The sequence below is a fragment of the Budorcas taxicolor genome, chromosome 12 (assembly GCF_023091745.1).
Source record: "Budorcas taxicolor isolate Tak-1 chromosome 12, Takin1.1, whole genome shotgun sequence".
NCBI lineage: Eukaryota > Metazoa > Chordata > Mammalia > Artiodactyla > Bovidae > Budorcas > Budorcas taxicolor.
The window spans coordinates 33,597,183-33,611,743 of NC_068921.1; the positions used below are offsets into that span (position 1 = coordinate 33,597,183).

The window sequence follows — 14,561 nt, forward strand, 5'->3', positions numbered from 1 at the left end:
AACAGATCAAGTGCTAAGCCATGAACTTTGACCAAAGACGTTTATCACTTTATTAACTTCAACCAAAGGAACTCGGTCAGTTGTGGCATGTCCTACCTAGCAATTATGGCAGAGGAAACATCCTGGTGAGGGGGTATGCAGTATGCAGTAAGCTGAAATAATGGGATCTCTGTCTACACCTGAACAGGATGGTGGACGGGGGGTAGGGGGGCCATGCAGGGATGCTTGTTGGCTAGAGACCCCTGGTGTTCCTCCGTGTTCAGTCTTTGGGGCTGTCCATCAGCTCCTCCAGCATAGGTGATGTAGGCTGGATGGACAAGAAAAGCCCCAAACAGAATCACAAAGCCCTGCTCTCTTCTGCATCTGCCCTTTCATTTTGATTTGCTTGTCATTTTGATTTGCCTTTAATTTGAAGAGACCAACCGCTCCAGATCCCACATCCTATTAGTCCAGTTTCAATAAAGCAGGTCACGGAATCTCCCTTCCCTTGACATTTGCAAGAAAAAGACGGACAAATATTTGCCTGGAGCTCCTAGGAAACCTCTGAAGACCCCTGCCAGCCATATGATGCTATAACTCAAGTATTTAATAATGCTGGGGTGCATAACATCTCCAGGTGCCGACAGCCTGCAGGAAGCGCGAGTCCCACAGGCCTTGGGGCAGTCGACTCTGGAAAGGAACCAGGCAGGTGCGCGGGGCTAGTTCCCCAAGGTCGTGTGCAGCTCCGCTGTTCTCTGACCCTGGGGGCTGGGACCCGCGGTAGGTCACTGCTTATAAAGAAAGCCCAGTTTTCCCACCTATAAAGTCGGAATTCCTTCTCCTACCTATGTCAGTCATCATCTTGAGGATTCGTTTGAAATCGACAAAAGGAACAAGGTTGATTTTGTGCACTTTTTGGACTTATAAGGATCCCGCTGTTCTCTGTGTTTGCAAAACCACTAGCTGGCAGGTGGCGGGCGGTGGGGATTTGAGATGGCATCTAAGCAGAGCCCCACCTCTGAGAAGTGGGGCCTTAAAAATGCAGAAGGCCAGTCTGCATCCCTGGGCTTGCAACAAGTTCTTCCACACTTAACATGCAGCCCCAGATTTCAGAGTCAAGGAGAAAAAGGCCATGATTACTCATGCTCATGTGATAAGGTTAATGCATTCTCCCAAAGACTGAACACGGAGGAACACGAGGGGACTCGAGCCAACAAGCAGGCATTTAATCCCAGCACACTGTGATCGGAGACAGGAGGAAACGGCCTGTGTTCTCTGAGACACCTAGATTTCCCGGATGGTCAGGGAGCAAAAGTGGTCTAGATGCAAATCCCAGGGGGCCAAGAGCTTGGCCGTTTCCCTTCACTTTGGGGCTGTCACTGAGAACTGGACATTCCGTTCGGTCTCCGACTGCTAGGACAGGAACTACTAAGTATGTCAGGAGCCTCTGCTGAATCGAACTGCCAAAAGCTTTGTGCTGCTGACCACGGTGAGGGGTGGGGGGAACTGCTGCCCAAGCCTGGGGTTCCTGCTCCTGACAGCTCACCTGACGGCAGTGGCCTGTGCCCCTCATGGCACAGCCAAGAGGGTGGTGTCTGTCAATCACTGATTCCCCCGACCTTACATGCCATGTGAGAAAGAGGGTTCCAGCATCTTCTGGAAGAGGGGAGATGCCAGCAGGGGGATACAGAGAACAGGTACTACAAGCACAGCCATCCTTGGGCACAGAGGATGCTGGAAGAGAACACGCAGCAGTTGCAGGGTTTAGGGGAAGAGATTATTATCATAAAATCAGAGATCCACCTGTTGGAAATGACCTCTCAGCTGGACAACAGAAAGCCTGGCCCTTCCCACAGCTGAAAAAGAAACCCAAACCACAGGACAGGGCCTCGTAACTACACAAGATGAAGCCGAGAGAGAAACCCAGCTACACCAGTGGGTTCTCCTCTATGCCACCTCCAAAGGGGCAGCTGAAGGATTGGACTGAAGGTCAAGTGCCAGCTGGCCTTCATGCCCAGCGGACTCTGTCAACTACATATGACGGCCGGTCAACCACGTGGCTCACCTGAGCGATGGCGTAATCCGAGTTGTTGGTGGCCTGCATGCCCTCATTCCCACTGATGCCTACACCCACGTGGGCCGTCTGGATCATGCCTACATCGTTGGCACCATCCCCGATGGCCAGGGTGATGGCTTTCACCCGCTTCTTCACCACATCCACTATCTCCGACTTCTGCAGAGGAGACACCCTAGAGGAGGAGAGAGACGAGTTAGGACTCTACGGGTCCTTCCAGAGGAAACAGCTGTAATCTACATTTCGCTGCATTAAAAGGGCTGTTACTGGATAATTTCCAAATCCAATACAGACGGTTTTAGGCTCATGTGCAAAGAAGCTTTCAGAAAACAGTAGCTTGCGGCTTTCAAGTATGTGCCAGCTTCACAAATGAAATACACAACTCAAGCTAACTCAAAACACAGCCTCTCAGTAATGACACTGCCGGGCGGGAGCCATACGTGCAAACTCCTCTGGGGCATGCCTGCCCTCCCAGATGATAAAGGCAGCCGAGATGCTCACAGAGGTCTTGGGATAGGTCTTCCCAATAAATCTGAAAACTAGCACAGATTCATTTTGCTTTGCCGTCCATCACATGTATCTTGGGGCAGGCAAGGGAATTTTCTACAAAACCTGCTTTCAGAAAAGGGAATGAAAAATTGGCAGGGCTTGAGAAGTGCAGAAAAGAGGACTAGTGTGAGAGGAAAGAAGAAAGAGGTCTCCATCTCCACCCTGGAGATGGAGGCAGCGTTTGAAGGGCAGCCAAGGCAGAAGGGCTGAAGACGGGCAATCCCAGGACAGAAGGTCCACAGAGACCGAACTTGTAGAAGCCTGGCCCCAAAGGAGATGGTGTGCAACCAGTACCTGAGAGGGGCTATTTCCACGGAAAGTCAAAGACAGTGGGCTCTTTTCCATAGCCCACCTGCGGGTAGTATAAATCTATGGGGTCTAAAACACAGCACCATCAGTTATGATGAAGTGTTTGTTCAGAGTATAAAACCAGATAATAAAACATGGTGGCTCAGATGGTAAAGAATCTGCGTGGAATGCAGGAGACCCGGGTTTGATCCCTGGGTTGGGAAGATCCCCTGGAGAAGGGAATGGCTACCCACTCCAGTATTCTTGCCTAGAGAATTCCATGGACAGAGGAGCCTGGTGGGCTACAGTCCATGGGGTTGCAAAGAGTGGACACGACTGAGCGACTAACACTTTCACTTTTACTTTTCAAAATGACTAGTATATGGTGCGTGTGTGCTAAGTTGGGTCAGTCATGTTTGACTCTATATTGCACACTCGGAACTAACACAACATTGTAAATTACACTCCAATATAAAATAGAAGTTAAAAAATTTCAAAACCACATCTGATTGGTAATATAAAAGGGGAGGTTTTCTACAAAATGCCATAGGACTGAAGTTACTATTCCTTCTCTGACCTCATAAAAGAGCAGGAAGGATGAGAGACCCCAAGGGGGGCCACCAGCACTTTAAGTGCTAGTCCCTAAATTGCATTTACTTCTATGAACCCTTATTGATATATACTCAGTGTGACTGAGCACATCCTTTCTGCGGGGTGTGTTTGTCTCTTTCACCTTTCCTTCCTCATCCTGCCTGGCCCTCACCCCTCACTGCTAATCCAACAATTCATACAGTGGACTTTCAATTCATGGGGACTAACTACCACAATCACGGTTCTAAGATTAATTACATCTCTAACCATACTATGGGAGAAGGCAATGGCACCCCACTCCAGTACTCTTGCCTGGAAAATCCCATGGATGGAGAAGCCTGGTAGGCTGCAGTCCATGGGGTCACTAAGAGTCGGATATGACTGAGCGACTTCACTTTCACTTTTCACTTTTCACTTTCATGCATTGGAGAAGGAAATGGCAACCCACTCCAGTATTCTTGCCTGGAGAATCCCAGGGACGGGGGAGCCTGGTGGGCTGCCATCTATGGGGTGGCACGGAGTCGGACACGACTGAAGCGACTTAGCAGCAGCAGCAGCAGCAGCATCCATACTATGAATAACAGGGGGAAAAATACTCTTCAACCTACACAAAAATACGTTAATTTCTGTGTAAGTAACAGACCTAGAAACATGGTGAATGAAAGCATTCAAAAAATGACCAGACGCCTCTGTAAGATCTAAACTTGACACCCTCAGAAGTAGATAAAAGCACCCCCTCCCGCCACTGCCTGTGGTCCAGGAATGGACGCTGTTTAAAGCTTCCTGACTAAACAAGCCAAGGGTCTTGATTCTGTTTCCTACCAACATTCCTGGAAACATTATAGACTTACTACAGGCTTTTTGTGACAGCTCCTAGTGATGTATAGCTGCCAGCGCTCTTAGGCCTCTCGTAGGGCTCTCCTGGGGCTAGCACGTGAGCCTGGTCTCTTCCCACTCCCCCTCCCCTCCAACCCCAGGCCTCTCTCCATCACTGTGCTTTGACTATGATAAGCCAATGGTGAGGCCCTGAGTATCATCTTAAACAAGCACTTAGAGGGTGGAGCAGACACTGGCTCACCAAGTCTCTACAAACGGTCTTAGGATGTCGGGTGATGCAAGCCCTCCAAACAAGGTCTGTTTAAGCACTTCGCCGGGTGTTTGCTCTCTGCACAAGGATTTCAGTCTGAAATCACACGCTATTGAAACCTCCAACACTTCAGTGCCTTTGCACTAAGAACGATCAACGCAGGGGCTAGGAGAGTAAGCACTAAACTTGCTGACTGAATGAAACGCAGAATCTCATTACTGGTGACAAACAGCTGCATGAATTAACGATGAGCCCTGATGCTGTCCAGCCAACGCTATGACACACAGGCCAACATGCCACTGGGTTTGCTAAGAAATGAAGCCAAGAACCCAGGTGTGCTAGCACCGTTACTTATTTTGGCACGGTTGAAATGCACACATTTTGATAACACTTCCTGTATTTTGCCAGTTTCAGCCATAAGGTGGTCTCCCTCTGACGTCAGCAGAGGTTGAGTGTGTGCTTTGGGCACAATATGACAAATCTGGCTATGCGGGGGGTGGGGGGAAGCAGGCAGGAGCCCTGTCATCTCGCTTTATAACCTGCTGGGACAATTCTACAGTCACCTTAGGAACTTAACACGTATATGTGTGCATATATTAAATTCAAACTGCAGAAAGTGTAACATTTCTGCAGCATCCTACAGGTACAAAGATGATTTTCAACATGGTCTAAGTATTCATTTTCCATAAATGGTAAGTAAAAATGATTCCACACTCCAGAAAAGACGCTTCAGGTACAACTCAACTCTCAAAAGCTGAAGTTGAGCTCATCTTCAAACTCTACCAAAAAGGAGGAAAAAAGGGAGGAAGGGGAGGGAGGGGGCAAAAGCAGGAAGGGAGGACAGAAGCAAAAAAAGAACTTGAGAGGCTTTTAAAAAATACTATTTATATAAACTGACTGCTATAACAATACATCAACCTTTTCTATTGATAATATCCTTGTTGTTTAAAAGGTTCACTCACCTCATTTGATATTTAATATTTAATAATCATATAAAATCTGGAGGGGTCCCTGACTATCTCAGAGCTGTATACACACACACACACACACACACACACACACACACACACACACACACAGAGCACAAAATACAGATTCTCCTACGTTTGGTGTTGGACCTTGAAAAACAAACTCGCCCGGGCACTTTCACTGGGATGCATTACCCAAGGTTTAAGGATGAAAATTTTCAAGACCAGATTTTCTGGTCCTCTGAGGTCATCTTTATATGACCTCCGCATCTTGATTACAAATACTGAAAGTTTCCTCAATAAACAGGAATTTTAAAAGGAAGGATGCTATCACCTAATATGGAGATGAAGCCATCTATTAATATTTATCACTGACCTCAGTGACTACCTGCTCCCTAATGGCCCATCTTGCTCTCCAGCCTCCGAGGGGAAAGACCAGGCATCCCACAGCGCGAGTCAGAGGGAACCTGATCTTCTTTATTAAGAGAACAAAACCTTTATAACCTGATCCTGCACCAGGGCTCTAAATGCTGCCTGGGCAACTCAGGCTTTCAGAAGTGCTCTTGGTAAAGGGAGGACACCCCGGCTGAAGATCAGCTTACTCTGCAACTGAGAAAGGGCTCCCTTTGAAATCAGGATACCCAGCTTGTGGGTTCAGGATTTATCATCTGCACTTGTGTCCATGACAATTTTATCACAGAGCAACTCCAGAGGCGCTCAGACAGGAGGCTGGCTTCTGAAAATCCAACACTGACACCAAATGGTGTCAAATCGATTAAGATCTGGGCAACTGCAATTTATAAAAACTTTACTAGGTTGTATGTTGTGAATGACACTGAGTTTTATATTCACTGAAGTCGACTGGTTAGCGTCTGTTTCTTCCTGTACCAGGCGCAGTTGAGGAAAGCTGGGATTCAAATAAAAGATATAGGATCCTCCTGTTCCCAGGCTGCAAGAGGGATTAGAATAACACATTTAAATACCTTAATGTTTTTAGCACAAAAAGCATAAATTCGATACTCTGCTTCCTTGAAATGCTTTATTAAGGCCCCCAAGACCCTCTCAGGAGTGTCTGCTTCCTTGAAGCTAACATACATTAACTACTCCCCACTGTAAATTTCACTACTATTTCAAAACAGCATGCCTGGCCTCAGATCCAGGGCAGGTGGGTATAGGAAATACAGTCGGGAGGAAAGCTGAGAAGGGCTTGAGTTTTGATGTCTCGGAGCAAGCTGACGGCTCCATCAGGACCAGGCATCATGAGATGCTGCAAGGCTGAAAATGAATGACGACCATGGTGCTTAAGAGAATGACCTTAATCACACCTGCCCATCACCTGTGCCTGGAACAAAGGCCCCCACCTGGTTAATGATCAACAAGCAGGGCAAGCTGTAACTGCTCATACTCTGCAAAAAGAAGGCAGCCATTTCACCACTGACCTTCACCCCAGTCCTAATCCAAACAGCCAAGAGTGCTGAGAGGCCCAGGGATAGTGGTAGCCAGGACAGGTTCCCATGCCTAGGGGGTTAGTGCACAAATCAAAGTCTCTTTCTCCTGCCCCTTTTAAAAAAAATTTGAGAGTGGGATTTGTTGGGTGGGAATAGAAGTGAACTAAACAAAGGTTTTTCTTTTAAATAACACAGACCCATCTCAAAGCTAAAGCTTATATTTAATAAACTGGAGAAGGAAATGGGCACCCATTTCAGTCTTCTTGCCTGGAAAATCCATGGACAGAGGAGCCTAGTGGGTTACAGTCCATAGGGCTGCAAAGTGCCAGACATGACTGAGCACGCATGCAGTGCAATGCATATTTAATAAAAACCACTAATTCTTGGTCTCAATAGCAGGAAATAATATGCTTCCCTTTTCATGACCACACAAGTAAACGTGTGTAAACCAGGAGATACATCCATCCAAACCCATAGGACGTACAACACTAAGAGTGAATCCTACCGTCAGCTGTGGCTGGTGGGTGATAGATGTTGGTAGTGGCGAAGCCATGCACGTGTGGGGCAGGGGGACAGGGGGATATCCGGACCTTTCCTTCATTTCCTGTGAGCCTAAAACTTCTAAAAATAAAGGCTACTGGAAAAAAAAATAGCATTCTACCACTCCCCAAACAGAGCATGAAAATGATTCTTGATGGCTCTGGACACCTGCTAAAGTCCTGGACAGAGGACTTTATGGCCTGCCATCAAGAGAGATAAGGCCAGCCATCAAGCACATGGGGCAGGAGGTCCTGGGTGGTGGGCACACCTGGTATAGTGAACACCCACGGGGGTTTGAGTAAAGAGGACGTGGGCCTTAAGGCATGTGCACCCCCAGAGGAAATGAACTATGACAGCAGTCAGCCAAGTCTACTGCAAAGCTGTATCTGTAACTCGTTCTTCAAGCTGATCGAGGCCATCGTCATAGTGCTTCTTCAGATAAAGCCTCATCTGAAATGCAGTCAGCTATGTACTTCTGTCTCCACAGCTGGGCTCTGAGCTATGCAGTGTTTGGGACCTGCTTTACAGCACCAAACACAACAGGTAGTAAATGAACATTTGCCGAATCATCCATTTTTTTAATGATTCTTTGGGACTTCAAACACAGCTCCCCATTTCCTCCTTCTTAATTATAATGAACAGTTTTCATTTCATGTTCAAGGACACACTTAGCATGCTAAGTGAATATTGTTCATCTTGCAGTTTGATTAAAGAAAGTGCAAGATTAAGAGGATTCGTTTGCCTGTTCAGAGAAGCCTAAATCACAACCTTTGACTCCACCTGGTACTTTCAGAGGAAATGAATTCACCAACAACCACATGTATCGGGTTACCACCTCTCGCAACCTCTTGTGCCACTGCCAAAGAATCAAGCCTGCCGTTTACAGGCTGGTAGTGGGTCGGTGCCGCCAGCACCTGCCAGGCCCACCTTGTCTGGCAGGACCACGCTGCCTCAGGGCAGAGCGCCTTGATGCTGAGCTTGTAACGAGGACCAAGAGAGAACTCACCAGACACCTGACTGCAGGGCTAGGGCTGGTACCAGACTGGGGTCAGGGGGAGAGAGAAGGGGAGAAGGAAGTTCCAGCTGAGACATTTGAGATGTGTGTGTTGGGGGGCTGCTCCCACAGAGGGGCTCCCAGCTCCACAAAGACGGGTCTAAGTTCTCGGCCCACAAGAGCCTTGATGCAACCTTATGCTTCTACCCACCTTGCAGCCAAACATGGGACCAAAGTGGGCCCCAACCAAGAGGATGTGTCGGGAGCATGAGACTAGATCAGTGTCACAGTGAACACCCAAACTCTTCAGTTCATTTACACATGTACACACATCCCCAGAGTGTCTAACTAAACTGAATAGGTAAATATATCCCTTACATACAATGACCTCTATACCGAGAGTGTATTTGTTAAGTCCAGTTTGTTCTAAGTGCAGCAGATAGCCTAGGTACCCAAGTGACAATTGGCTATATAGTCCTGTACTCTAACAGGTTTATCATACTTTTCACACAAACAGTGCATTAAAAAAACAAAGAAAACACTTGCATCTTACAGTACAGTACCTTGAAAAGTACAGTAGTCCAGTACAACAGCTGGCACGCAGGGGCTGGCATCAAGAGACCGGACAAGAAGAGTTACTAACTACAGCGGGGAGAGGGGGTGGGAGATGGTAGAGCTGAAGAGTCGTCAGCAAATGGAGATGAAGGGCCAGGTGCAATGTCGCTCACGCCTGATGTTTATGGAATGCACATTTGCATCTTTGAAAGTCTGCAACGTGAAGGTTCGTGTGTAGGGGACCTACTGAACTACAGATAGACTCTGAAGTATGATACCTTCTGTGTCATTATCTGTTTTTCAAGCAATGTAACAAAACTCCAACAAAGCTACTTTGCCCTCTGGTTCTCAGTTTCCTGCTGGTACTTTGGTGGGTTAGTGGGGTGACAGCTAAAGGGGTTTCTTTCTGAGGTGATGAAAACGTTCTACAGTTGACTGTGCTGATGGCTGCATAGTTGCGAATGTACGAAAACCCACTGAACTGTACACGCTTAAGAGGGGAACTATATGGTATATAACATTAAATCTCTACCAGCCTGTTTTTCAAAATAAAAAAAATAAATGTTCACATACTGAGGTCTGGGGAAGTCATTCTGAGTTCACTTGAATGAGTTAACTTGAATTGGATGCTAACTAGAACAGCCTGTTTGTGGCCTACCAAACATACACTGTACATCTGCTTTAATTATCAAAGAAAAGCACACACTGACCAGAAGTGAAGAACTGTCCACATTCAAAATAAAGATTAAACGCCTCCCTTCCTGGGACGCTGGTGCTGGTCCTCCTTTGATGGTAAGTCTCCCTCCCAGATGCCAAGGACATGCTGACTCTCCGTGGACGTCAGGCTGGTCTGTGATTTGAACCCTTGAAGAAATGTATCCCTGGCTTGTTGAATGCTCTTTGTTCTGACAAGATATAAAACTGTGCTGAGAACCTTGCTTCTCCAGAGCAGTTTCTCAGAGTCATCTGGGAATCAGGCTTCCGGGCTGTAGTCCTCACTTTGGCTCAAAAAAAAACTCTTCTATTCTTACTGCTGATGGTTTATTGAATTTATTAGCCCTTCCCCTAAAGCCCTGTGTCGGACGTCTCCATGCGTAATTTAATATACGGTTTCTTTCTCTACCAACCCATTAAATAATATAATCATTTACACTACTATTCATACCTACTGAATATGAGTGTAAGTAAGCACAGGCGAGATTTGAGGTCTTTCAGAGTGAAGACAATGTCACCCCTTTTTCAACTCTCCACACACCCAACAATGTGCTTGGCACACAAGGGCTTCAGCTCATTTACCCTCGTGACCAAGGCTGTAGAAGTGATGGAAGCCCCTCTGCTGTGTGCTGTGGGGATGGATATGCACGGAGCAAAGAGCAAATGAGGAATGGGCGGCCTTGTCACTGTGAGCACCCCTTCCCAGCAGCTCTGTCCCAGAGGAAGTGGGGAGCTGAGCAGAAGGCCTGCATCTGAAGATGGAGGTAAAATAATACCAGCTTTTTCTGAACCATCACCACTGTACGATGTTCCCACTCCATCCTCATGCCCTAAAACAGTGCCCATTGTTCCCTAGATTCAATGACAAACACCACTAATGTACATGCAGCCGTCACAAGCACAACCTCCTCCCCAAGTGACCTCAAACACGGAAGCCTGGTTCTCTTCATTCAGACCCCACATCATCCTCCTTGCTCTCAGCTCCAAAATCAAAACAAAACAGCAAACCATAACCCAGCTGGGGTGCAATCAATACAAGTGAAAGTTTATAGACCCAGTTTTATGCTTTCCAAAGAAAATGGATAAAAACATATAAAACAATGTCAAATAGCCCTAGCTAGGTAAGATAATATCAGTGAACAAGTCAGAAACAAAACTACCCCTCCAGTAGATGACCATTCTCAATTACCCTATGATTCTAACAAAATCTGTGATTCTTCTATCGGATATAATCTGCTGGTGCCTGGTGCCTCAGACAGTAAAGAATCAGTCTGCAATGCAGGAGACCCCAGTTCAATCCCTGGTCCAGGAAGGTACCCTGGAGAAGGGAATGGCTACCCATTTCAGTATTCTTGCCTGGAGAATCCGATGGACAGAGGAGCCTGGCAGGCTATAGTCTGTGGGGTCACAGAGAGTAGGACATGATTGAGCAACTAACGCTTTCACTTTCACAGTAAAAGACAACAGAATCTAAAAAGCACTTCATTTCTGAGATGATGATTAAAGTCACAGAAAGACATTAAATTAGAATGTGAATGTGTTCTTTGTCTCTGATACAATTCTAAGAGCTAAAATGATGTATGCCTCTGTGTCATCAGACAATTCCCCACTATGTGCTCCCTCTCATGGGGCTCGATGGAGTCACAAAACTCTAAGCAGAGTTCTTCTAAAATCAAAGGAATTTTCAGTCGAAGGGAAAGGCTTTTCAACATTACTGAAAAGATGGTTTGGTTTCCAAGAAGCTAGCTGCAGCCTATTAAGTCATATTTGCAAAAGCAGCACCTCACCCACCACCACACACACACACACACACACACACACACACACACACACACACACACACACACAAATCACAGAGGGGTTTTTTTTCTGTTTGAAATGTTTAAAAGTTGGAGTTTCCCTAAGAAGCAAACAGAAGGCTGCTGCTTCCTGGAGAGATAACCGCTTGATGGATCTGGGCCATCAGCATGGGGATAAGCCCACTCTGTCTGACTTGCTTGCAGATATCCCCAGAGGCCAGGGCCAGTTAGTTTAATGAGACACCGATATGCTCTGTCAGTTTCCTTTCTACATTTAGGGACACTTTTTATCCACATGCTATAAAGTTTAGGTCATTAGTTGAACAAAAGAATATATATGTTAACAATCCAGCTACACAGACTGCAGCCAACTGGTTGACCAATATAAATGCACCTGGCAATTAAGTTGGACGGATACAGACATCCCCCCAGCTGCTGAGGTGCTGCAGTGATACGGTGGGCCATCAATCCCCACTGAATCAGATGTATCTGCAGGGCACCCAGCAGCTCTTGGAATAAATCACACAGTGTGTGTGTGTGTGTGCACTCAGTCGTGTCCAACTCTTTGTGACCCCACGGACTAAAGCTCGTCAGGTTCCTCTGTCCGTGGAATTTCCCAGGTAAGAATACCGCAGTGGGTTGCCATCTCCTCCTCCAGGGCATCTTCCCAACCCAGGGATCTAACCCGCGTCTCTTATGTCTTGTGCGTTGGCAGGTGGGTTCTTTCCCACTAGCACCACCTGGGAAGTCCATAAAGCACACAGACATGGCGCTAAACGCAAGGGAAGTGGTTTCTTTCCAAGTCCTTGAGTGAATGAAGGAGAGAAAAATATATACGAATGTTGGCTCCGTACATATTAATGGTAATCGGAAATTTTCTATTTCTATTTCTATTTCATTTTCTATTTCTTCCAGATGCACATTAATCAAGGAAATGAACTCGTCCTGAATTTGAGGAGGTTGTTTTGATGCAGATGTGGTACCTCTTTTCCTGCACACTCACTCACCATGCCCAGGGGAAAAGGACACCCTTCACAGGCAGGGAGACCCTTCACTCCAAAGCATCATCACGGGTCCCTGGTGGGGCTGCCGGTTCTCAGACATCTCGTCCCTGAGAGAAGCTGGGAAGTGACATCGCAGGCATGCAGACCCCATCCTTCCACACTGAGGCTGGCATTCCTGCTGCCGTCTTCCCAAGGCAGCACCACACTTGCTGTTTCCCAACATAACACCAGTGGTCACCACACTCCTGGGCACATGGTCCACTCTCATGATGCTTGTGGATGGACCTATCCCACCAGAACGAGAGTCTCCTCACCTACAGCTGCATGTCACCCTGGTCTGTGAGGAAGGCAGTGTTGTGCTCATCAAGAGAAGAGGAAGCAGCCTACCACACACACATACCTAGAACATTCTGCCAACACTCAAAGGATTCAGCTCTGAGCTGTTGGCTTAAGGAGCTGGAGAGGGTTTTATATGTGTCTGTGTGTGGTGAGGGGAGGTGGTCGAGAGGGGGTGGGCAGCTGCAGGACCACACCCAGAAGAATCACCCAGCTCATGGGCTCCCATGCGCATCACCCGGGCTGTCTGTGATGCCACCTCCCAGCTTCACCTGTGTGTTTTACTCACCCAGTGATCTGACACGTGCTGTGATTGTCCTGCCAGCATGTCTCTGATCTGTGGTTCCAAGGTGGCACCCACCTGGTCTGTGCCTTCTCTCAGCACAGGAGCTGCAGTCCCACCCTGGGGAAGAGTCCCATGGGAGGGCCAAAGACCCCACGGTAATCCAGACCCCACCCCTGCCCCCAGGATGCCACACTCCAGCACGAGAGATAAGAGCTGCTTATTTGTCACCCCAGTTGGGAGGACAACGAAAGTGACCAGCACATCACAGTTCAGCCAAGGACACAGCAGAGGGTGGTCAGTAAAGAGATGTTAGGAGACAATCATATAAAAGGAACCCTTCTCTGAGCTCATCCTGAAAGGACGGCCAGACACGGTGGCCAAATAGCCCAGAAGTCTTCACATGGAGGGAGTGTTTTGAACAGAATTTGGCAAAAACTAAATAGACTAAAAATACACAGTGATGATGTATGGGTACATGTGCAGCCCCTTAAACTACTACAAATGGGGTGACGTAACCAGGTATCACTTCTGAACAGGCAACTCAACTCCAGGAACTTCTGCTGAGAAAGTAAACGGATAGCAGATAGGCCAAGGTGTCAGCATGGTGAGAGCACTGTTCACTGTGTTGGGTGTTTTTCTTAAAAACAAAAGCTGATGAACAATCATCAAAAGCCTCACTTATTCCACACTCCTCTTACTCCTTTAATGACCACCTTTGGCCCAGATCGCAGCCACCTGAGTTATACTACACCACAGGGTATTCAGGCTTCCCCAGTGGCTCAGCAGGTAAAGAATCTGCCTACAATGCAGGAGATACAGGGAACTCAGGTTTGATCCCTGGGTCAGGAAGATTCCCCGGAAAAGGAAATGGCAACCCACACGACAGGCACGATTTTTTACATATAATCTCAGGCTTGCTCACTACTCTTGGATGAGATTGAATTTGAAATAAACCAAGAGTGTAGGAGGTTAACTTAGTTATCTTCAAATAACCACAGAGAAGGTTCCAAGAGAATCAGAAAACCCATCAACTTGAGAGTCCCTTGGACAGCAAGGAGATCAAACCAGTTAATCCTAAAGGAAAGCAACCCTGAATACTCATTGGAAGGACTGATGCTGACGCTGAAGCTCCAATACTCTGGCCATCTGATGTGCAGAGCCAACTCACTGGAAAAGACCCTGATGCTGGCAAAGATTGAGGGCAGGAGGAGAAGGGGACACAGAGGATGAGATGGTTGGATGGCATCACCAACCCAATGGACATGAGTTTGAGCAAACTATGGGAGATAGTGAAGGACAGGGAACGCTAGCATGCTATATGTAGTCCACGGGGTTGCAAAGAGTCAGAC

The 14,561-nt window shown here is 47.2% G+C and overlaps 1 protein-coding gene across 1 annotated transcript in view; it reads right to left on the bottom strand.

Annotated features, from left to right (window-relative positions):
• The window catches only part of LOC128057765 (phospholipid-transporting ATPase IB), a 402,538-nt gene that overhangs the window by 197,509 nt on the left and 190,468 nt on the right, over positions 1-14,561 (bottom strand). The window contains exon 25 of the mRNA XM_052650261.1: positions 2,045-2,228. Within this exon, the coding sequence (XP_052506221.1) occupies positions 2,045-2,228 (184 nt within the window). The remainder of the gene's footprint in view (positions 1-2,044; positions 2,229-14,561) is intronic.